This window comes from Lepus europaeus, chromosome 4, assembly GCF_033115175.1.
Source record: "Lepus europaeus isolate LE1 chromosome 4, mLepTim1.pri, whole genome shotgun sequence".
NCBI classification, from domain to species: domain Eukaryota; kingdom Metazoa; phylum Chordata; class Mammalia; order Lagomorpha; family Leporidae; genus Lepus; species Lepus europaeus.
The window spans coordinates 162,334,471-162,361,118 of NC_084830.1; the positions used below are offsets into that span (position 1 = coordinate 162,334,471).

The 26,648-nt window shown below is 57.0% G+C and overlaps 1 protein-coding gene across 4 annotated transcripts in view; it reads right to left on the reverse strand.

Annotated features, from left to right (window-relative positions):
• Positions 1-665: 665 nt before the first annotated feature.
• KCNN2 (potassium calcium-activated channel subfamily N member 2) overlaps positions 666-26,648 on the reverse strand; it is a 105,783-nt gene continuing 79,800 nt past the window's right edge. For 3 of the 4 annotated variants that reach the window (XM_062189303.1, XM_062189304.1, XM_062189305.1), the window contains 5 exons: positions 23,109-23,250; positions 14,441-14,551; positions 9,075-9,202; positions 2,683-2,752; positions 666-1,266 (listed from right to left, as the gene is read on the reverse strand). In XM_062189303.1, coding sequence (XP_062045287.1) covers positions 979-1,266; positions 2,683-2,752; positions 9,075-9,202; positions 14,441-14,551; positions 23,109-23,250 — 739 coding nt within the window. In that variant the 3' untranslated portion in view covers positions 666-978. Of the gene's footprint in view, positions 1,267-2,682; positions 2,753-2,885; positions 5,106-9,074; positions 9,203-14,440; positions 14,552-23,108; positions 23,251-26,648 lie in introns of those variants that run through there. The other variant, XM_062189302.1, reaches the window with a different exon arrangement.

Here is a 26,648-nt window from a genome sequence, read left to right on the forward strand (position 1 = left end):
TTCCTACAGGTTTGCAGCCCTAACCACCCCATTCCTTTCATGCAAACCGAACTCCAGCAGCTTTGCAACAGGTGTAAAGAGCTTGTGAAGGGCACCGGGTGCCACTCACTCATTCCCAGGTACTAAGTGTGGACGAGGAGGAGATCATTTGCTGGGTGATGTGTTGAGTTCCTCCCTGGTCATTGTATGCAGAGATGTACTTGTGGCATGAGTAGACACAGGTGGGCCCCTAATCACCAGTGAGTACGTGGGCAGCCGTGAGAACACCAGGTCGGCCCTACGGTTCTGCAGGTCGGTTCACAGGCAGTGGTGTGCCTGATGCTGTCTTCACCTAAGTGTGCTGGTAGACAGGGGATGAGACGTGTACCGAGACCCTGCGGGTTTGCTCAGAAGTGACAGCGCAACTCTGAGTTCTTGTGGGGCACTGTAAACCCCATGCGAGCAAACAGTGAGCTGGGCCGGGTCGGGGACAGTGATGGGGAAGTTTCATAGTGGGGCAGAGTGTTCCTGGGCACAGCGGGTGGAGGACCGGAAAGTCTTTGGTTCAGATCGGCCAGGGCTTGGGAAATCGAGAGGGCCAGTATACACATGATAAGCAGGCGTCTTCCCTTCAGAAGAGCGTGAGAAAGGAAGCCTCAGCATGGTCAAGCCACCAAACGAGAGTGTGCAGAAATTAACTTTTTTTAATTATATATCATATAATGTAGTAGTAAAGTTTGTTTGAAGTGCATGAATAAAAAGTTAGTGAAATTACAGGAGGAACAATCTAGATAGCAGTAATAAGTGCATTCCCTGTGCATCTGAAAGGAAAAAAAAAGAGTTTTCACTCATTTTGGCCTAAAACTTAGTGTTCAGGTTCCCAGGATTCTGACATCAGAACCAGGATAACGCTGATTAGAACCATAGGGCTTTACAATAAAAGCTAAAATATTGACCATATGATGGCAAAAAGTCTTATTTGTGGTAACCGATTCTCTTCTAGCTGCTCTCGGAGGAAGTGGGTGGCGCCGTGGAGGAGGAGCGGCGCCTCCTGGAGGAGGAGCGGGACCTCGCGGCCTCGTAGGGCCCGTGCCTGCCGCGCGCCTCGAGCTGCGCCTCCAGGAAGTCCCTCTGCTGCTGCCGCAGGGTCTGGCTGAGGAGCCCCGGCAGGGCCTGGATGCTGCCGATCAGAGTCTCGAGTTTGGTCTCCAGGGTCACGATCCGCTTCTCGAAGTCCTCGCTCCTCTCGTTGAGGTCGGAGATCATGTCGTACATGATGTTCTGGGTCTGCAAGACGCGGGGGCACACAGGTGAGGGGGGGCGCCCTCTAACAAAGCAGACAGCAGTGCTGGCCTGGACGACTTGCTGGCCTGGGTCCCACGTTCAGGCCCCTCTCCGTGGTCACGTGGCATCTGTACACACCACCACGGAGAGGACAGAAACCCAGGGGGAAACACCACACTTGCACGGGGATCACAGGACACTGCTGACTGCCCCGTGGCCGGAGGCTCCAGGGCCATCCATGCCAAGCCCAAGGGGAAGACAGGTCCGGGGGAAGGACACAGGCAGGCCAGCCCTTGCCACGTCTAAGGCACCCCGCCTGTGTCACCTCCTCATCTTGTGTCCAGCTTCTCAGCCCAACAGGGGCCATGGCAGTGGTGAGTGAGGGTGTGATTTGGCACGCGGCCCTCTGTGTTGTTCCCGGGGGCAGCAGCCTTGACAGTACACAAACGTCACCCTCCCTTTCAGGAAACACGGAGCCCTGGGGCTGCTGCGGGGCTGTGGTCGGAGCACGCGTGGTGCTGAAGCAGTGGTGGGGCGACAGCTGAGGGCCCCTCATGCCCTCTGGAGGTGGAATTCCTCACCTGAGTCACACCTGTAAGTGCTTTGATTCTTCCCGTAGAATGTCCCATTTCTCTTCTGATCTAACCTAGGTGGGGAGCAGGGGCCTGCCCCGGGCGTGGGCTGGGCTGAGGGCGCACACACTCCCTGGCCCTCAGTTACACGGCCCGTGTTACAGACATGGAGAGGGTACAGCCGGGGGAGACCAGGCCACGTGCGTCGTTTGTACCGATGACACCTGAGACTTCAGTGAGGGCCAGAGGCTTCAGCGGGATCTCACTGGGAGTGGCCGCCTCCAAGGCAGCTGAAGGGAAAGCCAGGACGCTTCGGGCCACATGCCTGTGACGCCGCCTGGAGTATTCGCTCGGGCGAATGCGGTGTTCTCACGGCTGACAGATGGTGTGAGAGTGGATTTTACTTGGCGGTGGAGGGTGGGGTGGGGGAGAACCACAGGGCAGATCAATCTCGCCCGTGTGCTAGGAGAAACTGGGGATCCTTAATATGCTCTTTGAAAGAGGGTGTGATTATTAAATAATGAAATGGTAAAGAACATAAGAATGATAGCTTTGGAAGACACTTTTCATTTTAGGAGGCCATTTCTGGTACCTTTTTACTGAATTTCAACTTGACTCTCCTCTGAGTTTCCTTGTCGTACATAGAAAGCAGTGTTACCATGACGAGTGACAGCTGCTGTGCCCCGGTGACATCCGTCCTGGCCCTCTGCTCTCCCCAGGCTGAGACGAGGACCCCAGCAGTGCTGCCTCACGCAATACTGCTGTCGTCATGAGATGTGCCCTGTCACTTACGGGGGGGGGTCTCCTACCAGGGCGTTCTTGGGCACACCCCCACCACGAGGCTCACCTTCGCCAGATCCACCAGGGTGTTGGCTTGGTCGTTCAGTTTCCTCTGCTCCATTTTTACACTCCTTAATCTAAAAGACAGAATCTGCAGTCAGCAAGGCTCCTCCTCTCCCAGCCACGCCTTCCGCCTTCCAAAAAGCATGCACAGACCCACAAGAGCAAGTAACTGCATGGTAATGCCTGGCTCCGCAAGGTCGAGTCCATACTGTTAGGTGTCTGCTACGATGACAGGCATGCTTCCCCACCAACACGGCAAAAAGGGAGGGAGAGCGCAGAGGCGAGGTGTCCGTGGACGCCCGTCCCCGGGGAAGTGGAGCTCGGAGGCTCACGAGGCTTTAACCGTATGAGAGAAGCCACAGCATTCCTGCAAGCTCCCGGGTCATGACCAATAGACATAGGAAGCCATGTGCGAAGCGACTGGATCATCGAGAGAGTTGAGCCATGAGCACCTTCCTATGCCTACGTGACTAGATACAGGAGTTAGCCCTGTGTAGTCGGAGATGGATCGGGTTAGGATTCAGTCTGATGAGAACACAGTGATAAGTGAGATTCTTATTAGCAAAAACAGCACTTTGGGTCAACAGCAGCACGACCACTGGAAACAGTCTCTTATTCTTCATTGTCATTTCTGCCCTCCGGTCTGAAACGGCCACTGAATTGGAAGGAGGGCTACGCCGCTTCCTTGGGAACTTCCCTTCGATTTCATTTTGGATAAAAGTCAGAAGACCGAAGATCTGATGGATGGAATATCTATTTGTGAGGTCACTTTGACCTGCTTTGTCACTATTTCTGACAGTCAGAAGGCCACTTTGTAAAAACAAAACTGAATGGCGGCTCTTGCTATTCCTAACTTAGTATTTCAACAAGTATATAGTCATCGCTTACTGTGCACCAAGCAATTGAGATTTTCCAACAAGAGGCGGGGTTTGTTTATCAAGTCAACAGTTCACAGCCTTGCTCCAGAAGAGCAGTAGTCCATCTGCACTACTCACGAGAAGGAACAAGTCCATGCTGACCTTATCGTGATGAGGAGTCATTGCACAGAGCGGAGTCTAATGCTAAAGGGAGCATTTTTTACTCTTTAAGTTTAAATTAGAGGTGCTTATAGAGAAGGAACGAAAACTCACAGGGCAGGATTTTCCTGGCAGGGAGATTTTGTCACACATGTTCAGCACGCTCGGGGATTCTGTGCTGAAACTGGGAGAGGCAGTATGTCCCCAAACCTGCTCCCCACCGGAGCGGCAGCTCTGCTGCCAGGGAGAATGTAACTGACATGATCTTCAGCAAGCTGCAACAGTTTAAGGTTGTACCTTGTCATTGCGACTGTGTTTATGAGGACGCTTGGAATGACGTGAACTATATAGAGATGGAGTATGTTCTAGTCTCAAAGAAATGTACAAACATTTATTTCAACCCAGTGTATTGTTGAGAACGCTTTCTCTGAGTACTTGGCACGAGTTGCAGTTCTTGACAAGTGCCTTTTAGAAAACAAACAGAAAAAGACCTTAAACACCTGTGGCTCGGCACACAGAAAAAGCACGCGTGGCAGGCGTGGCTCCAGCCACACAGGCCAACTCCACCTCCTTGTGTGAAAGAAAGTGGGCTGGACTTGGGCGTGTCCCGGCCCCATTGACCTCAGCGGCACAGGCGTGTGGACGGCACTACGCTAGGAAGAGAGAGAGGCATTGCTCCCTTTAATTCTCTTCCAGTTCATTACTGAAAAAGCCAAGGGGTCGTGGGGCAGATCTTGCCCCTGCTCTTGACCTACCACCTGCTCTTTGCTCTTCTGTAGGGAGAGTGGGAGAGGGAGCAGGCTTGCAGCTGTGTGGAGACACCAGCCTTGGGCTGGAATGCAGTGCCAGTATTTCAGCTGTCACGTGACATGATGACCTGCCACTCTGTTTTGGGGTGATCAGGGTGTTGCTTTTATCCACTTACAACAGGCATTCATATCAAAGTTTGCTTCACAATTTAAGTCAGAGTTCGGGTGGCACAGGAGTGACAGCCGTCTGGGGCTCCAGCCCTGATGCCTTCCGCTGATGGCGAGCACAGCCAGGGCTGGGCAAGGCCGAGCCCGCGGGTGCCTTGCCCACTGGCTGCACTGTGTCTCCCTCACTGGGAGAGCCCTGGGTCTCCAGCCCCTTCCTCTGCCTGTGGCACAGCGGAGCTGGCGGAAGCAGCCAGGATTGGGGGCCACCCTGGTGTGTGTTACACTGTTGCCCCCCGAAAGAAGAATAAGAAACATGCTGATTTCTTCCTGGTGAACTTCACTTATCACAGGAAAGTATCATGGTTTTGGATCACATTTCCATAGCAGCAGTCAACTACTGAAATCCACAAATCAGGGGTCCGCCGGGCGCATGCAGCCGGTAGAGAACTCTGCAGGTGCGGAAGGGAGCGGCTCACACAACTTACTTCCGAGCTCTAGTTTCATTTTGTTGAAAAAAAAAAAAAAGACAAAACAAAAGAAAAGAAACTGTAAAATATTCTGGAACCGAGTAGCACAGCGGGGCGTTCAGCGGCGCACAGGGGCTCAAGTCGGCCGGTGCTGCGGGAACAACACCCCCACCCGCAGGTGCACCTGGGCCAGATGGAAGGACACTGGCCTCGGAACACCTGATGTTCACCTGGATGACAGGAAACGTCCTCGCCTGACGTGGGCGTGACTCGGCCGGGAGGACAGTGCTCCAAATAGTGGCCTCATCGTGGGTGTGTGTGTGTGTGGGGGGGTCACATCTTTCCCCTGGAGTCTGGCTTTATGACAGGCAGGTATGCAGCACTGCACCTTAAACAGCCAAGTGCACTGGGTTTCTGGGCTCTGATAAAAGTGTGGGTTGACTGATGGGAACATAGTTGAGAGAGAAGAATTAGAAGTTTCAAAATTAAAGCTGCTACCAGATACAGGGTGAACAGGCAAAGAGAACACTAAGTGGCCTGGAGTGACAATCAAAAAGGCAGATGCATCACTGATCCGAGGACACAAGCCAGGAGAGGCCAGCGGTTATGCAGAGAGGCCGGGCAGCTTAGAAAAGGGAGAGCTTAGACGGAGGGGGCTGAGCCGGGAGCCCGGGGCGCTCTGACACAGGAACTGGAAGTCTGACTTGGCCCAGTGCTCACTGATGGAGCTGAGGCTCTGCTGGGCTTCAACACAGGCAGGAAGGCATGGCCTTAGGAATCCAGCCCTGGGTGCTTTTCCTTTACCTCTCTCCCAGCATCCCATGCGGCACACACGAGCTGCACAGCACCCAACTGCACACATGACACACCCCGCATCCCACACTGCACACCTGTCACAGCCCGAGTCCTACACTGTACATTGAGGTCATTGGATGTGGTGAGTGTACAGTGCACCATCTGCACACCCAGCACACCCACAGTCCCTCACGGCACCATCTGCACACCCAGTCCCTCACAGCACTATCTGAACACCCACCACACCCACAATCCCTCACAGCACACTCACCACACTCACAGTCCCTCACGGCACCATCTGCACACCCACACTCCCTCACGGCACCATCTGCACACCCAGCACACCCACGGTCCCTCACGGCACCATCTGCACACCCACAGTCCCTCACGGCACACTCACCACACCCACCACACCCACAGTCCCTCACGGCACCATCTGCACACCCACAGTACCTCACGGCACACTCACCACACTCACAGTCCCTCACGGCACCATCTGCACACCCACAGTACCTCACGGCACACTCACCACACCCACAGTCCCTCACAGCACCATCTGCACACCCAGCACACCCACACTCCCTCACGGCACCATCTGCACACCCACACTCCCTCACGGCACCATCTGCACACCTATAGTACCTCAAGGCACACTCACCACACTCACAGTCCCTCACGGCACCATCTGCACACCTATAGTACCTCAAGGCACACTCACCACACTCACAGTCCCTCACGGCACCATCTGCACACCCACACTCCCTCACGGCACCATCTGCACACCCACACTCCCTCACGGCACCATCTGCAAACCCACAGTCCCTCACGGCACCATCTGCACACCCACCACACCCACAATCCCTCATGGTACCATCTGCACACCCACAGTCCCTCACGGCACACTCACCACACTCACAGTCCCTCACGGCACCATCTGCACACCCACACTCCCTCACGGCACCATCTGCACACCCACAGTACCTCACGGCACACTCACCACACCCACAGTCCCTCACGGCACCATCTGCACACCCACAGTCTCTCACGGCACCATCTGCACACCCAGCACACCCACAGTCCCTCACGGCACCATCTGCACACCCACAGTCCCTCACGGAACACTCACCACACCCACACTCCCTCACGGCACCATCTGCACACCCACAGTCCCTCACGGCACCATCTGCACACCCAGCACACCCACAGTCCCTCACGGCACCATCTGCACACCCACAGTCCCTCACGGCACCATCTGCACACCCAGCACACCCAACCCATATAAATAAGCTCATTCAGTCCCAGGAACTGCAGAGTGATCTGTGAAAGAATCCGACCACTTTGCAGTTGCGCACTGCCGCCCATCGACTTGAGGTATACGTTGCTCAGAAGACGCAGAGAGGGATGTCTGACAGACTCGGGGGCAGCAGGGGCTCGGCGCCCCACTCCCCCACAGCACCCTGAAGGGCAGGCCACCTGCCTTCTCGGACGATGCCTGTGCACCTGCTTAGGGATTTTGTGACTCAGCATGATCACGTGTCGTGAAGATACCATTTACACATGGCTAGAGAACTGTCACCAAGCTCGGCGCTCTGGGGCCTTGGTGTTACATGACAGTGGACAGAGGCAGACACAAGTCATTGTACCATGGGTTACTCTGCTGGAAATGAGCACACACGTGGTTCTGGGGACAGGGGCATGAGGGGCCTCGGCCCAGGTGACCCTGCCTCTGTCCTAGACACAGCTCCTACACTGCCGGGGGCAGCTTTCAGTCAGGGTGCTGAGGGAGCCCAGAACTGATTTCTCTGTGCTGGGGGCAGTGGCCGCCTCTGATTGCCAGGTCACAGTGTCACAGCGTTCAGAGGTGGCGGCCACGCTCCCACGACAGCAGTGCTGGGTGGGAAGATGCCCTGGGTGGCACAGGTGAACGGTCTGCACTTGCTCCAGTCTGGCCTTGGCTGCCGGGGGTGGCATTCGGTGACCAGGTCCCTGAGGCCAGCGAGCACACGCCTTCCTGTGAGCTCTGGCTTCTCAGGCTCTTGCTCCCTCCACTCTCCCTGGCGCTAAAGGCGACAGGGATGCTAGCCTCACCTCCTTACTGGAGAAAAGCAGAGCGTGTGTCTGGTCATGGCTCAGAGGTGGGCGCAGGGCCTGCTGCTCCGTGCACTAAGAAGGGTGGCAGTTTCCACAGCCGTGAGCTGCGTCCCTAATGACATAGCACATGCTCTGATGGTTCTGTGTCCAAGCGGGGCAGCTGCAGACAGGTGGGAGGGTGGAAAATGTGTGGCCACTGCTCCCTTGTGTATCTGAGTCTCCCAGACATATAACACGAGAGCTCCAGGCTCAGACTGTGCCCATCTGCTGTGCTACCTGGCTCCGAGGACAGCGGCCTCATCGCACGGTCCGCAGACACGATGCTCACCCACCTGTCCATGACCACCCCGGGCGCTCGTGACAGAGCCACTGTGCTGTCACAGATGTGACCGCGTCTGCTCTTCCCTGAATGGAAGTGGCATCGAGTTGAGAGCAGCTGTGCCTGCTGTCCTGAGGGAGAGCCACCCAGCACTACTGATGGTCAGGACGCAGCAGCCTATGGGACCTGGGCGCCTGAGCCCCACCTCCTCCTTGTACCTCGCTGGGGACAGCCCTCTGTCCTGCGTGTCTGTGACAGTTACACAGCAGCGAAATGGCTGCAGGCTCACACAGCTGAGTAACTGGCACGGGTAAAGTCAGACGTTAGGAGTGGCAGGAGCTGCAGATTCTACAGAACATGCAGGCAGCACGTAGGCAGTTCTCAGATTTCCCATCGGAATAATTCAAAATTCAAGCCAGATCGATTATACGCGTGACTTCAGGTAGACACTATGCATTCTATTAAAAATGCACAGAGATCTTGTTTTTTTTTAGACAATTCTGTAGTTAAAAGCTAAACATATTAGAGCAAACCTTGTATGAATAGTAAGTGAGCGGACTCAAGGTTCACAGAACTGATTCTGAAGAGGGAACCTTAGAGGGCTTAGGGGATGAGTGTTCTCCTAATCCCTGTTTCTTAATTACCAGGGAAACGGGATATTACTTGGGAGCTAAGGCACGGAGGGATCGCAGGAGGTATGGCTTTCTGGACAAACCCAGCACCCCCGTGTCCTCCTCCACGAGGGCACAGGCCAGGGACACATGGCAGGTGGACACGGAGGAGGTACTTACTGGTGAATAGCTTGCAGGAATTTTCGTTGATGTTTCCTTACTTTCGCGTGATCGATCTTTTTGACGAGCTTTGTATTTTTGTAAATTAGCCACGTTTCCCTGAGTACATTGGCAGCTGCGTTTTTCACCTGTTAAGAAACAGACAAGCACTGATACATTGCACATCAGAGCAGACTCCTCGGCAGCATGGGCAGGTGGGGTCCGGGGCGGTCTTCACCCCCCTGAGACCTCAGGCGCCTGCGACTCTAAGGGTGACTGCATGGCCACAGCACCTGACGCTCCCAGGAGGCCCCGATCTGCTTCCAGGCCTTCTACCCTACTCCGTAAAGACTGTCACAGGGACAGCTGGGGGCAGGCTCCTGGTGGCAGTGGAGGGAACCAGCTTTTAGGAAAGGCTCCCTGGTTGGGAGGAGGTCGGGACAGTGAGCTGAGCCCAATGCTGGGTTCCGGTCCTGACTGCCTGGGTCATGTCCAGCTGGCGCCCAAGCCTGAAACCCCAGAGTAGCTCAGCCTTCTCCACTGCGGACCAGACAGTTCCCACGGTCCAGCAGAAGGCTCTGCCCTCTGCGTGGAAACGGCTGGGGCAGGGACACTGCATTGCCCAGGCCGACTGCGAGGCCAGGGGACGTCCCAGGGCTGAAGGCCTGTCATCAGCTCACGCGCCGCTTACTCTGGCTGCCCACTCAGCGACTCTGTCTCTGGGATGGTGCCCAAGGGGCGGGCGGGGAAGCCACTCTGAGTGCAGGCTGTGCCGGCCTGGGGCCACGGGTTTCTTCCCGATGTGTGCACCTGCACTCACGGCTTCCTTGGAGTCATTCCTCACGACAGTGAAATCTGGCAGCTGTTTGTAAAACTGTGCAAGGTTAGAATACGAGAAGTTCCAGTTCCCCTTGCTGACTCCCTGTCAGGTTTTCAAACAGGAACGAAGCTCTTAGCGGATGTGTGTTAGCGGCTGCTCTTCCACAGGGCGGCCAGCAGGAACGCCACGGCCACGTGTCCCTCAGTGCTGCTGGAACGGCAGGGGCTCCTGGGTGCTCTGGTGAGGGCGGGGAACCTGCCACACGCACACGATGTGCAGACTGTGGACAATGGGAGAGAAGCGGGTCCCTGCGTTCTCCACCACTCAGGAGCAAGAGGGGGGACCTGCTCCTCAGCTTAGGACCCTGCCGTCCACACCTCCAGCCATGTCAGCACCAGTTCCCAGGGCTCAGCCCACTCAGGAAGGGCCAGGGCTCCACTGCCGATCTCTGCATCTCCCTCCACTTCTTGGTGCCTTGGCCACGGAGGGATCACAGAGAAGGCTACATTGCTGAGTGCAGGGGACAGGCGCTGGACATGATCGCCAACCACAGGTGCATGGTTGGCAGAGACAAGACCTGGGCTGCAATGCCTGGTGCAGATGCTGGGAGAAGCTGCCCCTCCCACCCCAGCAGCCACAAGGATCCTGGAGCCAGCAGAGGGCCCCGGCCCTGATGACAGAGGCCTGATATCCCGTGTCTCCAACAGCAGGGCAGGGAGGGTCGGCCCCTGCTGATGAAGCTCTCTGCACATCCCAGCAAGCGGCCAACCGACACGAGTGGGCGGTCAGCTCTGCCTGTCCCGCGGCCACCACACTGGAAGGAGCACACAGGCTCTAGCACCTGGCCAGAGGGAGAAGTCGGGGCCACAGAGAGGAGATCCTGCAGGAAACAGCAGCCGCATGACGCAGAGAGGTCTGAGCTGGAAGCAGTCCCCCGCACCTTGGCATGTAGTAACCAGTGGGACGCATGCAGCAACCAAAAACACTACATCTGAGCGCTCATGCTAAGCTTCCTTCCAAAATGAAAGCATTCCGAGGTGCAAACTGGAATCCTGCTCTTGGTTCAGCCCTGAATGAGCAGCAGTAGGCGACAGAGCGTGGCAAGACCCGACCTGTGTCAGGTGTTAAACTGCAAATCTGAATGACTGGCCCTGTCTTACTAAGGTAGGTGACACGTGAGGCTTTTATTTTGAAATCGCTAGAATATTTTGGGTGCCTGGACTTGTTGGCCATGTTGGAATTGTAGACTCTGTTGTAAATTTTTAGAATGACACACAAGTCTGCCTCAGTGCTGTGCACGATAAGTGGTATGCTGTGCTTTTCACATATTTCAAATTTTATGTGGTTAATGTGGTCTTATGGAGAAATGGTTTCTGTATAAAGTCGTTCCCCTGAAAATATGTACATGGTGAACAATTTTTCATTGAAAATTGTTCAGTTCCCTAAAGATACGCACTGGAAGGGTTGGCAAGTTCCATTTTCTCCTGGGAGCGTGACATTTCCTTGTTTCTCTTTAGTCATTCACATTTCAGAGTAGCTTTGACCACTACCTCTATTAGTCATCAGAAATGACTTCTCCTATGGAGTATTTTAGGGGATAGCTGCATTTGTTCTCTAGTTCTCCATATTCTTCAAGTTGTGTCTTTAATCTCTCCTCTTCCTAACTCTCTGTAGATTTTTGGTCCTTGTTTACTCTTGATTTTTGCACAGAAATCATTCATAAATGATCACTCAGTAGTTGAGAATTTTTATTTAAAAAAACTGCAGTTATTAATGGGTCTCCACAAATAACCAAATAGAACCAAGTTTCACATAGATGGTGTTCACTAAGTGGATGCTTTGTTTAAATAACGCAGTGTGCACTGTGAGCGGTAGCCCACGTGCTTTCCTGGAGACGGCTGAGTGTGACAGAGAGATGCAGAGCATCACCAGGAGCCGCACCTGCTCACCCGGTCACTTGGTGACAGCCTCCGGGGAGGCGAGTTTGTCGCCAGACCACCTGAGGAGTGAGTCCCCAGGCATCCTGCACAGCAGCGCCCTTTGAAGAAGCAGTCATGAAAGAACAGGATTTTAAACAGCATGACGAGCCTGGTGCAAATGTGATTCTGAGACCAGAATAGTACCTCTGACTGTAAACGCTTTCTACAAATACTCTTCACGTAACAGGATGTGTGGGAAATCAAGAGCTCCTAGCAAGAAAAGCTGTGGCACCAGAGGCCTGGTCGGCTGGGGAAACGAGTCCTCTTCATGAAGATGAGGAAGGTCTCCGGACCCACAGCCTCCGGGGGGAGGGGGGGCTGACGAGGCTTTAGGGGGCCTGTGAGCTCTTGCCACACAAGTGGCTTTTTTTGCCAAAGCAGGAAACAGTTGAGAGCTGTCATCTGATTTTCAGAGTTCTAGAATATGCCATTTCAGCTCCTTACCCTTGGAAGTTAACCCTGAACTCCAAGCATGTAAGTCTGGTGAACAGAAATCATCCCAAGGCAGAGAGAAATCGCTGGAAACTGAGCAGACCCTTAGAGCACCTGTGCAGAGGAGAGCGCCCCCCCCCTTCAGGTGACAAAGCCTCGGGGGACAAGCCAGCAGGCCAAGCGGCAGCCCCCAGCTGCAGGGAGCCTGTCCCTCTGAGGCTCCGTCTAGATAAAGTCCTGCTGTCCCAGGGGAGGGGGAGCGCTCGACGATGCGGGGACCTCCCCCATGCGGAAGAGGTCACTGGTGCTGAGGCGCAGAGACCCCAGGCCAGCTGCCCTGTGTCCCCAGAGACTGTCCCCCGGAGGCGGGAGATGGCTCCTGTGACTGCCGGTTCTCTGACAGTCACCATGCGGGATGCTGAGTCTCCAAAGTAGCAGTTAGAGAAATGCACTCCTTGTGCAGAATCGCTCATGGAGGAGGGAAATCTGCCCAGACGCACTAACTTGGCTTTCTTGTTCTGTCGTTTTTTCTTTTTTTTACTACATAGAGGATTTACAGGCAAACATATGGGCCACATGGTATTTTTAAGCCTAATGTTCAGTATGGCATTAACTTAATTCCTGAGCATGTAAGATGGAGTACAGAGGGGCCTGTATGGAAGTGTTCTTCCGATGTTGTACGATGTGCCTACAGAGCCGTCCGGGAAGGCCAGGCACGCCCGGGCCACAGCTGCTGGTCACGGGCCACATGAAGAGTCTCGTACTGGTGGGGGCTTCAAACAGTCATGCAAAATGGGATTTCAAAGGCAAGTGTCTAGTTACCAAAAAGAAAAAACAAATGTAGCCCACGCCCACAAAGGGGCCCTGTAGAAGTCAGGGACGATGTGTGTTATGAGAAGCCCAAGCTTGGATTTTAAAACTCGGCATCCTCTCTTCTCACGTTCCATGAATTTTGTACATTTCCATCCCCTACTAGGTAGCTGGAAAGAAAAACCAACCAGCACTCTCCATGCCCCTCCCCTCTCCCCTGTCCATGCTTTCTTGTGGAAACGTACCTAAACTGGGCAGTTGGAAGAAAAGGAGATGACCCTGTGGAGAGGAGGGGACATCCAAAAGCCATACACCCCGGCCATGGTGGTGGCACCTGCAACCGCGAGGCTATGCTGGGCAGTGCACACGCAGAGCTGTCACCGTGGGGCCTGAGAGGTCAGACCAGAGGGCACCAGCACACCCAGGGGCTCCTGCTCTACGCCTCAGCATCATCTGTGCCAAGAAATGTTTCTGTGTGCAGGGCTGGTCCCTTAGCGCATGCTGACATCACTCTGAACACCTGCGGCTGTGCTGAACCCCCTCGGCACCAGGCGGCGGTGGCACAGCTGGCGATTCTCCACAGGGGCAGTGGCTGTCCAGTGGGTGAGTGCCGCCTTTCAGGGGTTTCGACCTTGGTATCCGGTGTCTCACAGGACCGCCAGGAAGGCTCACGCCTCTTTATGCTCCGACACGGCCATCTGCCTTGACACCACAGCTGCGAGCAGAACTGCCTGACCCCAGCATCCCGGGGCCCACGTGAGTAACTCCACGTGGTGGAGTAGCAGCCCTTCCTGCCGCCGCACTGAGCCTGAGGTGCAGTCCCGTGGGTGTGGGGCCCTGCTGCCCTGCACAGGCCAGGCCATCTCTAGCCTTCTCCACTGACCCTGCTGCCACGGGAAGGACCTGGCTCTGCCCCTCCCATGGGCTTCCCAACGCTGTGGCTTATCTGTCTCTGAGCCTCTGTCCTCATGGCAGTGACTTCTCACCGAAGCTTCGGACAGGCCTCCTCAGGTGTCTTCCCGTAAAATCCCCACTTCCCGGGGACAGGTTCCTTCCTAGCGACCTCAGCACCGCTCTCTGCACCTGCACTCCGGCAGTAAGTATGCCTGTTGTTCCGGATTTCTGGCATCTGTTTTGACCAGGGAGCAAATACCAAGGTTGCCCAGTCATTTCCTAGCTGACCTAAAATTAGGCATAACCTCGTCTCAGAAACGCGAAGACACGAAACTGAGTCCACGAGTGCCTCAGCCTTCAAACCCTGGCATTTCCGCTGCCACGGGAGCACAGCAGCCAGGCTTCCTGACGGGGGAGGCGCCGGCGCCGGGGAGATTGGGGTGGAAACTTACCCTCTTGGTCAGCTGCGTGTCCATCATGAAGTTGTGCACATGCTTCTCTGCTTTGGTAAGTTCTAGCTTCCTCGCCACCACGGCCACCACCAGGGCTGTGCAGCCAGCACCCTGAAACCAGGCAGAGAAGAGAACCCGGCATCACCGCTTGTGTGGTGGCCAGCACGTGGAGCATTTTGGCACCCACTGCTTGCCTGTCTCACCATAGCAAGTGGTGCTCTTCCGTGTCTGCCGTGAGCATCCCAGAAAACATGATGGACACACACGAGCAGCACGCCCTCGCCCTGGCTTCAGAAAGCCAGCGTCTCTCCCGGTAAGGGCCGAAGCGTTCTGTTTGGATAAAGCCCGCTGGGAATGCAGGAGGTACATGGCAAGTAGTGGCTCGCAGAGTTCGCGGACTTGGGAAGAACAGCGGTACGCCTGCCGTCATGGCAGGAACGGTGAGCGAGGCAACGCGAAGGCATAGGGCGGAAACCAGGGGCTCTCTAAGGAGCAGCACTCTGGGTTCTGCCCAGGTTGGGGCACAGCCTGCCGGCCACTCCACTGCCATGGTGGGAGGGGCAGCGGTGAGCGTGCCCAGCACACGGGGACTGCACTCTGCTCTGCCCGCCCCGCAGCCAGGGTCACAGAGACACAGCCAAGCCCTGAGCCCACACGGCAGGCACGGCCCGGTGCTCCTGCCCTCTGCCAGCCTGGGTCACCTTCGTGCTGCAGCGAACTTAGCAGTCACAGGCCGCCACGGAGATCTCTTTAGAATGGGCAGTGGCCTCCGGTGAGGCCCCCCTTCTGTGAGCAAGGCGTGCCTGCTCCCGGCTCTGAGGGTCTTGGCTGGGGGACCAGTGAAGACATCCAGGGGCACAAGTTCCTGCTGTGGCCACCAACCCCTGGTCCTGGACAGAGCAGGCTGGCTGAGCTCCCGCGGGGCCTGGGCAGGGAGCTGGCAGCTGCACACAGACGCTCACCCTGAGAGGGTGTCGGGGAGCTAAGGCCGGGCACAGGCAGGAGCTCCCTGCAGAGGAGCACAAACATGAGCCTGAGGCTTCCTTCCGGAGCCCTAACCACCGCGTGTCAGCCACCAGGGGAGGAGGCTCATGGGCGACAGCTGCAGAGTAACCTGGTTTTTGCCATCACCAGCAGCCCTCAAAGCCACAAAAGAGCGACTTGGTGGTGGCTACCATCTCAAGTATGTTAATGAGAAATGGTTACAGAACTTGAAGCATTGCCATTAGCCTATGTTCTCCAGTCTGCAATGTGTGGTCTCGGAAACACACACACACACAGTTTATATGATGTGTATCAGTATGTTTACGTCCACCTTAAAAATATTCACCCCACCAGGTGGGGACTTCACCTAAATCTTGTAAATCTCTTCTAAAGAGATCTTCGTGGTGGCCTGACTGATAAGGGCTCTGTGGCTAAGATGCTGTAGGCTTCATACTGGAGCGTCTCCATTAGAGCCTCAGCCCGGCTCCTACTTCCAGCTTCTTGCTCATACGACACACCCCGGGCGGCAGCACCCATGTGGAAGAACTGGACTGAGTTCCCAACTCCAGACGACACTTGGCCCAGCCCTGGCTGCCGCAGGCACTTGGGGAGTGGACTGGCGTAGATGGGTGATTTCCATCTCCAACTCTCGAAAATCCTACCTAGGAAAACGATCTTTCTCATGATCGGGGTGGGCCTGGTTCACTCATGCTGTACTGTACAGTTACCTACGTCATCATGTCTTCATTTGAATTAGAAGTGAATTATTCAGTTGTGGGCTGGAGAAGGACTTTCTGGGCTCACTGAATGAGCTGCTGGCAGGAAGGGTGACGGCGGCCAGACAGTCGGCGTCACAGAGGCACAGCTGAGCGAGGGGCTGGTACCACAAGAGAGTTCCCCTCCCATCTGGCTCTGAGAAGAAATCCATACCCACAGAAACGCGGTGCTGGGAGTGCCCCAGCAGAGGAGGCCATGAGGCCTTGGGACCGCGCATGGTGAACCCGCTGGAGCACAGGTCCGTGACGGCTCGCGACCGTGACGGCAGCGAGGGCCCTCGAGTGCTGGCCTCGCCCGGGGGTGCGCGTGTTCCTGTCTGCGGCCAAGTCCTTAGCTGCGGTGCCTGATGAAGCCCAGGGACTCGAAGACCAGAAATTCAAAGCCTCCTGTGGTTCATGGTGCTTCACCTGAGAAGCTCTGGACGTGCAGATGTTTGAGAACAACGTGGTTATTTCAGTAAAAACCAGCCGACTCCATTGCCATGTGATGGTCCGTAGCTCTTGGTCTGCAGTGTGAACTGCAGTCCCTTGGGGCTCGTTTCCAGGGGTCCCAGTGCTGACACTGTGCACCTGGCCCAGGAGCAGACACAGCTCCTGGATGTGTGCAGCTCTGCAGGGCAGAGTCAGCGACTTAGGTGGCGGAGGGAACACAGCAAGCACCGCGCAGAACCATCTCCCTGAACAAGAGGGTCCAGTCCCACTTCACTGACCGCGAAGGCCTCCTGGAAGTCATGCGGATGGCACGGTGGGTGCCCTGGTACTCTGTGCCGTGTGCACACAGGGAAGCTGGGTGTCGCTGGAGGAGAACACGGGTCCTTGGAAGCATCTGTGCCCAGCATGACAGTTCCGGCAGGTCAGGGAGGGGCGGACAGCATGTGGGCCAGCCCGAGTGCCCTGTGCGCCGCCCGCCTCACCTGTCACAGCTGTGCTCCTCCACCGTGCGTCCTGTGAGATGCGGGGAGCAGAGGGTGTGGAAACCCGAGGGGCCCCTGCTGCTCACGAGAGGCTGTGAGCAGGCAGTCGGCGCAAAGGTTGAGCACCGGTCTCCCCTGGCAGGCGGCCACTGCTGAGATCCTCCTGGAGAGAAATCAGACTCCCAACAGGAGTGGAAAATCACTGGCATCGAGAGCTGCTGGAAGTCGATTCTCATTTTTGTTGATTCCTGGGCTCTGTTCTTTCCTGCTACCGGCCCCCTGCTTACCGAGTGTTCTCTCGTGCGCTGACAAGGCTGCGGCTGCTGGAGCTAGTGCTGGGACCTGGACCTCACTCCATCGTCCCGGCGGCAGCTGGGACCTGGACCTCACTCCATCGTCCCAGCTGTGCCCCTTGGGGTGGGCACACAGTGTCCAGAGACACTCAGACCCTCTCTCTGGTCAGACACCAAGCCCTTTCTTCTTTAGGTCGTAACTTAAGGAAGCCATAAGCTTGTGCCTCCCCCAGTTCTTAATAAACCATGAGATGATTTGATACATACAGAATCACGTTTTAGAAAAGTAACCTTGACTTTCAAGTTTCTAGAGTTGCCCACCATGAAGCCAGCTCTCCTGCAAAGCTGTCTAGCTCCCAGTGAATTCCTGCCCGCACTTGAGTGCTCCTGGCCGTCGAGGGGACGGGTGATGGCCTCGCCCACTCAGGACGCGGTCCCAGGACCATTCTGTTTCACACAGTGGATCAGGGGGCTCCTATGTGAGCTCTGCCAGCACTCCTACAAAGCCCCCAATGGGTGGAGAGCAGGTGGGACCACCGTGCCAGGCTGTGGAGGCCCCGTAGTGTGGGTCACGTCTCGGTCACCAGCACCAGCCAGGGTGTCCAGCTGCCTGTGCTTCCCGTTTGCGGTATTGGGGACACCCGCGTGAATCACCCATCTGCCTCCAAGACGCCTGGGTGTCCAGCACCGATGACGAGGAGGGGGAGGCTGTTTATGAAGCCAGAATGTTAAAAGCAAAGGCTTAGATTTTCTGTGGGTGCTTTATCGTCTCCTTCTAACAAAATCTTTGGGCAGGGGGAGGGGAGGGGTACGGGAGGAGAGGCCTTGTCCTAGAGGAGAGAGTGATGGGCACCATGGATGCTCCTTATCCTGAGCCAGATCCAGCTGAGTGGACGGTGGGCAGCAGACAGCCCCTGAGAGCCCTGGACCCTGCCTGGGGCCCCTGGATTCTGTGACAGCTCAGAGGCTGGGAGCCACACTGTGTCTAGACTGTGCAGAAGTTCAGGTCACCCCCCTTTGTCTGGCGGCCCTACAGCTGCTCCCGGGAGTCACCGTGAAACACTTGGGATCAGGCGCTGAAAACTCAGGGCCACGAGTCGATGAGGGGACACTGCTTCAGCGGCGTGTCCCAGATGCCACAATGATACGTATATGTTACAATTTTCATTCCAGAATCCTCACCATCACGGAGAATGGCTGATGAAATCAGCGTCTACCTTCAAAACACTGAAGTCTTAAAGCTCCCAAAAGTTCAAATTGCAGTTTGATAGCCAATTTATTACAGTAAGTAGACATTTAATTACCCTATAATTAAAATGACAAAAATAGTTAGAATAACCATCACACGGCTGTTTTGTTCACTTTTATGGAAAAAGTAGGATTTTTTTTTAACGCGTCCTCGGGAGGGCGGGCACGGGCACATGACTGTCTGGCCAGAGCGCCTATCGGCTGTGCTGGGGGTCACTGCTCAGTGCCCTCGAACCCTGAGTGCCTTTTTCACTGCACTCACTTGACAGAAGTAATTGTCCCACAACTCTGGCAAATGCAGTTCCAGCAGACGCTCGGCTTTAATACCCTGTCCTTGCTCCTTCTGGGGGTCCTCGGGTCGGGAAGCTGGAGCGCACGTGAGGGAGCTGTGTGGACGACTCCCCGTCCACTGCTGGAGGGCAGAGGGCAGTCCCTGGCGTCCTCACCCAGGGAAGGGCGGGCAGGGCCTGCATCCCATGCTGCAGGCCGGAGAGGAGCAAGGCTGCTCCACCCTCCTCAGCAGGAACGAGCCCGCCTACGCTGTCCCCGAGGGGCAGGCAGGAACTGTGGAGGCCAGGGCCTCCATCCCCTCAGTCACCAGACTTCTGGGGCTGCGTGCTGTCCCTGGAGACAGCCGCTGTCACGCACTCCTCATGGGACTTTCTTGGGAAGATGCAGGGTATGGCTGTGGTGCGTGTGGGGAGAAGACCCTCCCCGTGCCGGGCCTGCCTTGGAGGGAAAGAACCCAGAGCAGACACACACGATGTTCAGCTCTCAGGGACAGGCGGTGTCCAACGCAAAGCTGGATGCTTCCCGTGTTCTGTGCGGGAAGGCTTCTGGCCTGGCTCTCGGGGTGGCTGCGTCCAGTGGGGGTGGGGGGAGGCCCCACTCAGGGAGAAGGTGGGGCCCGGGGACAGGTGGGGCGGCAGGTCCCGCCCTGGGTGATCCTAGCTGCCCCTGGGAGGATCCCGGCCCAAGCCTGACACCAGTTTGGGAATGCCCTCTGCTGCGTCCTCCCTCGATTTTAAACCAGTGCAGGGCAGGTCTGAGGCTGACGGGATTATGATCAAATATTTTTATCTCGCAGATAAAAGGGTCAGCAAGGTGTCAAGGCTGCTGCTCTGATTCCACCTTTCCAGTTTGCTCGCTGAGTGAGATTTTAAAAGCTTCTCGCCGTGGGGCTTCCAGCTGTCATGGAGGTGGGGGCACTGCCCTGGAGTGCGCTGTGTGACCAGTGTGAGGGGCAGCTCCCCGCTCCACACGCAGGAAACGGCGCACAGTCCCGGGCTTCCTAGAGCGGTGTTAGAGACGCACTTAGCGGGTAACAACCCGCGTCCCTGCGAATGAACAGGTAACACCCCGTGTCTAAAGGTCATGGTGCCCGAAGCTCAGCCACCTACACTCTGTGTCCACGGGCCGAGAAGAGCTGTCCCAGGTGCACAGGGACAGAGGAGCCAAGGGGACAAATGGAAGACCTGCGGCGTGCTCGACGAGGAGACCCTCAGTGCACGCCTTCCCAGGCACGGCAAGTCCGAGCTGTCAGGACGTGCTGCATCTGTGGAGGCAGCACGTGCCAGACAGGATAAGGCTGACACACTCAGTGACACACTCACTCTCTCCGTGTGTCGGCGGCAGTGCCGAGAAGCTAGCTGGTGCCGCCCTGGCCCTGGCCCTGGCCCTAGGCCGCGGCAGTGTTGGCCTGCCACCGGCGCCCACGAGGAGCGAGTGTCTGCGCTCATCACGACACCCCAAACAGAGGGAGGGCAGAGGATGAGGCACACATGCGTGACTTCTCTGGAAGCATCCCAAACAACTCTTCTATGTCTACCAGGCAACTCATGACCTTGTGCTTGAAAACGACGTCCCCGAGTGAGCACAGGGCTCTTCTCAACCCTGGGGACAGGGGCATTACTGCCTGCTAGCTTGAGCCTCCCCAGGGAATCCTTGGAACAAGGCGACACCCCCCCGGCACGAGAGCTCCGCAGGACGGCGTGGCCTCGGGCTCTGGTTTCCGGGCAGAGGTGGTTTCTTGGCGCTGCCGTTTGTCCCCACCTTGGCAGGACGAGACCACCTTCCTCTAGCAGCGTGTTTCTGCTCGGAGCCCTGCAGAGGGATCTTAGCCTCCTGTCCCTGGCTCCCAGAGAGATGACTCACGACACACATGGAGCTATTGAAATTTTTGAAACTATAGCATACTTTTGAATTTTAATGAATTGAAATGTGAACATTCAAGATGAGGGCACACAGTAATTTCTCCATTTCAGCTAGCTTCCGGAAGCAGACAGGCAAGGCTGATGACCCGAGGTGGGCCTTTTTGAAACTGCATCTGCCGGGCTTAGCACTGAGATGAACTGTTGCCTTCAGAATGAAAGCCGAGCACGTGAACGCAAAGTCCATGTGCCACCAAAATGGGAGAGACCCAGCTGGAAGAGCCCCAGAAACACAGAGCCCCCGAGAGGATGCTGGGGTGACCCTGTGCTCTCTCAGGAGTGCCGGAAATCGCACTTCCTCTGCACAGTTTATTAAAGGCCTGAGTTGCCAATGGAAAGATGATGGAGACGGGAGACTCCCTGGGAATCTGACAGCGCTCATTGTACTTGAGCACACCTTGCCCAAGTTCCAGGGAGCGCAAGGGAAGGAATAAGCAACTGAAACAGCAAGGAGCGGTGTCTGCTCAGACCGTCCGAGGGTGCCAAAGCGGCGTGTCAGAGAACAGCCGGAGAGGAGCACTTGAACCTCAGGGAAACAACCCCCTCCTCTGTACAATGAAAAAACCTCACCTGCTTTTCGGGACCTGACCGGCACCCCAGCGGCAGGGTGAGTGAGCTCTGCCCACACCCGAGAACACTCCGGAGCCTGACCCTGCACAGGCAGGGATGGGAACGGAGAGGCGGCTCTCGCTGGGCTTCCTAACGGGCCGCGCAGGGACCAGCAAGTCCACTGAGAAAGACGTGGGCCTGTGCAAGGCGAGCAGGGGGACGGGGTCTCCAGCAGCCTGGGGCACCACAGCTTTAAGGCTACAGAGATTGCCCAGTGCTTTTCCCTTCCACGTTAAGATCCAGAGTGACACAGTGAGGGCGCAGGACGGGAGGCCTTGGAGGGGCTGATAATGGGGTGCAGGGCCGCAGACACGCCCACCACGTAGCGGCATCTCCCACAGCGCAGCAGCAGAGGTGTGTGGACCCTGTGGCACGGCTGCTTCCTGGGGAGGGGACCTGGTGCCAACATGGAGCACCAGGAAGCTACAGGGAGAGGCGCCACACCGCTGTCACCCAGACAGCCTCCTCGGGCCCTCCATAAGCACACCTCGCACCTCCATGCGTGCCCCACTTCCCCAGGCGATCCGTGAGGAGACAGCAGGAAGTGGCCCGCCCCTGACCACGGGACACCCCACGTGCGAGGACTGGAGAACTCTGAGTCCTCGCTCATTCACAACGCTGTGCTTCACCTGCATGGCCCAGTAAAGGTCAGTCACGCCCCAAAGTGTGTGTTCATGGTCATTACTGCTGGACACTGTCCCAGCTCCCGCCCCACGGCCTGGACACGCAGCCTTCCGGCTGGCTGCAGCTCCTGAGACAGCGCTCCTGGCCACTGCTGGCCCTGAAGGCCCTGAAGGCCCTGAAGGCCCTGCACAGCTGAGCAGGGGCGCCTGGGGAGAAATCCTGGGCGCGTGCCTCCCTTGCGCAGGATGGGTGGGTTCACACCCTGCTGTGCACAGGGACCAGTGACGGGGAGAGCAGGGCCTCTGCTGTAACTGAACCCGGAGATGCACATGAGCAACGAGCAGAAGCCCGGGCCCTGGACAGGATGCCCCACCAGCCAGAAACGCCCCGTGGCCTAGGTATGTGGAGCAGCCCCTCTCCCCCCCCCCCCCCCCACAACGGCTGCTTGCTGCCTTCCCGTCCAGGGTCCTCAGACAGAAGGGGCACAGCTGTCCGGGTGTCCCATAGCACAGCGGGCACGGCCATAGATGGCTCTGCAGTTTCCCAAGGCCTGGCCTGGCCTACCAGCTGCCCCTCCCCCAGGGACCCCACGCAGACTCACCCCTCCCCCCCAGCCCCAAAGCTCATCCAGAGCCCTGGTGACTGTGAGTTCACTGTGAGTTAAACTTCATGCACCAGGAAGGCAGGGCGGGGCAGCTGGGGGCTGCTCTTCCTGCCTTCACGGGAGGGCGGCCCACTCCTGGCACTTAGCGAACACTTGCTACAAGACTAAACACCATTGTACCGTCACGGAAGCCGTCTAAGCCCTTCCACGTGCTTCTTGATGATCACCACGGGTCGTGGCCCTCAAACGGGGAAAGCACCCAAGAAACGCAGGCCAGTGCATGCCAGGAGGGGACATGGAGCCCAGCGGAAGCTCGGGAGGAGCAGCAGCAAGGGCCCGAGGCTGGAAGGGCTCTCCCTCCCAACGCAGGCCAACCCCGAGGCTGGCTGGGGGCCCGGCCGCCTACCATGATCCCCGTGAGCAGACACACGCCTTTCCCGCAGTACGTGTTGGGCACCATGTCGCCATAGCCGATGGACAGGAACGTGATGGAGATCAGCCACATGGCTCCCAGGAAGTTGCTCGTGACATCCTGTTGGTCGTGGTACCTGGAAAAGAGCAGAGAAAGCCACTCCTTTACTGTGGGATTCGCTTTCCCGGCTCGTGGTCTCCCGGCAAGTGTAGGATCCGCCCTAGGGCAGAGAAGCCTCAGGAGGCGCCCAGACGCTCACAGCAACTGGAAGGCAGCCGCAAGGTACGAAAGTGCTCGTGGCCTGAGGGGCAACACGCGCCCCTCTGTGCCCACGCGCCTGGCTCCCCGGGGACCTCGCGCAGGCACCAGCTCCGCGGCTTGGGCGGGAGCGCGGGCCCTGAGCTGGGTCTGCCCCTGGCATCGGGACCCACTGCTCCCTGGCCTTCAGCAAACACCAGCTGGGAGCCTCTTCTGCCCGCCCTCCCCCCGGGAGCCCCCACACTCGCTGCCCATCCTTGGCTCCTCTGCGCAGTGTCCTGCTGGAGGACAGAAACTGGCCATGGAGGCCCTGCTGGGCCGGGAGCCACCATCCTCCCTGTCACGCACAAGGAACTCGTGGGCGCAGGTGGCCCCTGCTGTTCTGTGAGGTGTCTTGAGAAGAAGGTTTTAGAGCATACACAGATGTCCTGTCTCGGTTTCACTAAGCCATGACCTCGTGCCCAAGACAGCAGCAAGGCCATGAACTGCTGCTCCTGGTGCGTGTCCTGGGTGCGCACAGGCATGGCCCGCCTCTGGTCTCCGTGGCAGAGCAGGCCCAGCCCCCACTCTACAGAGGAGTCCTCGCCCTTCCTGTCCTCACCACCCCCATCTCAGGTGCCACGGGGCTGGACCACCCTTTCCCTCTTCTCCTCCTTCGTTTCCTTTCTTTCCCACCCCCTCCAAGATCTGAAAGAGCTACAGAGAAAGGGAGAGATCGATCTTCCATCTGAAGGTTCACGCCCCACGTGGCCCGGGGGCTAGGGCTGGGGCTGGACCAGGCTGGAGCCATCTATCCTGGTCTCAGGACTTGGGCTATCACCTGCTGGCTTCGCCCACAGTACCTGGCACCTCACAGCAAGGTAAGAAGGGGCGACCTTGGCAGGAGGGGCCCCCCACAGCGCACGGGCCACGGGATGAAACCATGCTTGCATCTGATATAAAAAAATTCAAAATCCCACACATGGGTTCCTCACATTCTCATATTCCAGGCTGCCCCATGGCCCTTAGAGGGCCTGGGAGGAAAGGGCTGGGGAGCGGGCAGCAGCCTGTGTGTGCCCTGGACCTTCTGTGGGCAGGAGGGGGCTCCCACGAGGCTGCAAGCTCGGGGTAGCCTCTGTGACCGAGCCGGGACATCTTGGGGGGAAGCTGTCCTTGTTAGGGGCCTGGGGTGGTTCCCAGCACCCCTGTGAATCCCTGTCACACGTGCTCGCAGGAGGGAGCTGAGGTGCTAGTGCTATGCTCAGTGCACGGTGGAGCTTCAGTGGCACCTGGGTTCTGGTTCAGGCGTCCTGGAGCGTGAGCTGGAACCCATTCCCGGCACCCGAACGCTGTGGCTCCTCACCAGCCAGATGGCTAACCCAGGCTCAGAAGCCTGAGCAACAGCAACGCTAACAAATCCCGATCGGTAGCTGTGGGGCGATGCAGATGCTGGAGAAGCTGTAGAGAGGGGACCCACACACTGCAGGAGCCCAAACTAGTACGGCCACCCTGGGGAGCAGCACAGAGACCCCTCACAGACCTCGGTGTGTGGCCCAGGACCCCCGGAAAGGAAGTCAGCGCAGCAGACACTCCACGTCCACGCAGCACCAGTCACGGCAGCTGAGGCACAGGACCGACCGGGGAGCCCCTCGATGACGCGTGGTCAAGGAAAGCGAGGCATGTGCACACCGTGCCACACCATGCAGCCATGGAACAGACGTAGCTGTCACCGCAGTGAACACATGGCCCCGGAGCTCTGGGTTCTCACACGTGAAAGTGTGAAACCGGGCAGCGGTGGGGCCAGCGCTGTGGCGCAGCAGGTTAATCCTCTGTTTGCACCGGTTCTAGTCCCGGCTGCTCCTCTCCCCATCCAGCTCTCTGCTACGGCCTTAGAAAGCAGTTGAAGTTGGCCCAAGTCCTTGGGCCCCTGCACCCACGTGGAAGACCTGGAGGAAACTCCTGGCTTCGGATCAGCTCAGCTCCAGCCACTACGGCCATTTGGGGAATGAACCAGCAGACGGAAGACCTTTCTTTCTGTCTCTACCTCTCAAATAAATAGATACAAACTGGGCATTGTATCTGAAGGCAGAATGGTGATTTCTAGAGGCCGGGGGGTGGCTGCAATTCATAGTGAGCATCAAATCAGCCAGAGACAGTGGAGGGAAGAGGCCCGGCAGCTACACAGGGACAGAGAAAGAAACACAGGGGTCACCCATCAGTCAAGTGTATCTGATGACCGCGCCATCTTTACTGAGCACGCTCTGTGCACCCTGTCCTGTTCTGGCACTTTCTCGCCTCCTGCACAGCCCTGCCGCACACAGAGAGCTGTAGCCCCAACAGTCATGCTCTGTCCTCTACATCCATAGCTGGTCCTCAGAGTGCCATGTCAATGGAATCCCCCCATCACTTTACACCACCACAGCGTGTGGCCAGGATCCGGCCCCCCATCCACTAGGCACCCTGTTTTCATGGGGGCACAGAAGCTCACCCAGGAGGGTTTACAATGTCGTCTTAAACTTGGTGGCCACCTGGGAGCCTCAGCGCTGGCCTGGGAGTGGACGCCTTTCTCACCTGCTCTGCCCACACCACGGGTTTTCTATTGCGGGCAGTAACTGAGCAAGAACTGCATGAAGGATTATTCTCTGGGAAAGCGAGGCAAGCTCACCTTGAATACATATACAAGTCTTAAATACAGTTCTGAATAAGTGTCCCCATCATCACTGGACTCTGCCATGCACTCTGGAGTCTGCCGTGACAGCCTTCCAGCCATGTCCATGGTGGGCCAGGTGCACCGAGGCCTGTGTTCCTGCCCAGAAGGGCCCCGAAGAAATCAGTGTTTCTAGGAGCTGGTAGTTTATGACTTGGGAGTCAATGGAAAGTTGTCCTTTTTACTTAGGAAATAAAACCGAGAAATAGCTCAGAAGAGACAGCATCTCACAGGAACATTCACGTCACAGCCACAGAGTGATGCCTAAGTTGGGAATGGTCAGGAGGACGAGTGACCTCTCACGTGGATGTTCTTGTGGCAAGCAGACATGAAGTTGGGAATGACTGGGCCAGCACTGTCAAATAGTGGGAAAAGCCATGGCCTGCAGTGCTGGCCCATATAGGTGCTGGTTTGAGTCTTTCTGCTTCACTTCCGATCCAGCTCTCTGCTGTGGTCTGGGAGAACAGTGAAAGATGGCCCAAGTCCTTGGACCCCTACACTCACATGGAGACCTGGAAGAAGCTCCTGGCTCCTAGCTTCAGATCGTCCCAGCTCTGGCCGTTGTGGCCATTTTTTTTTTTAAGTTTTAT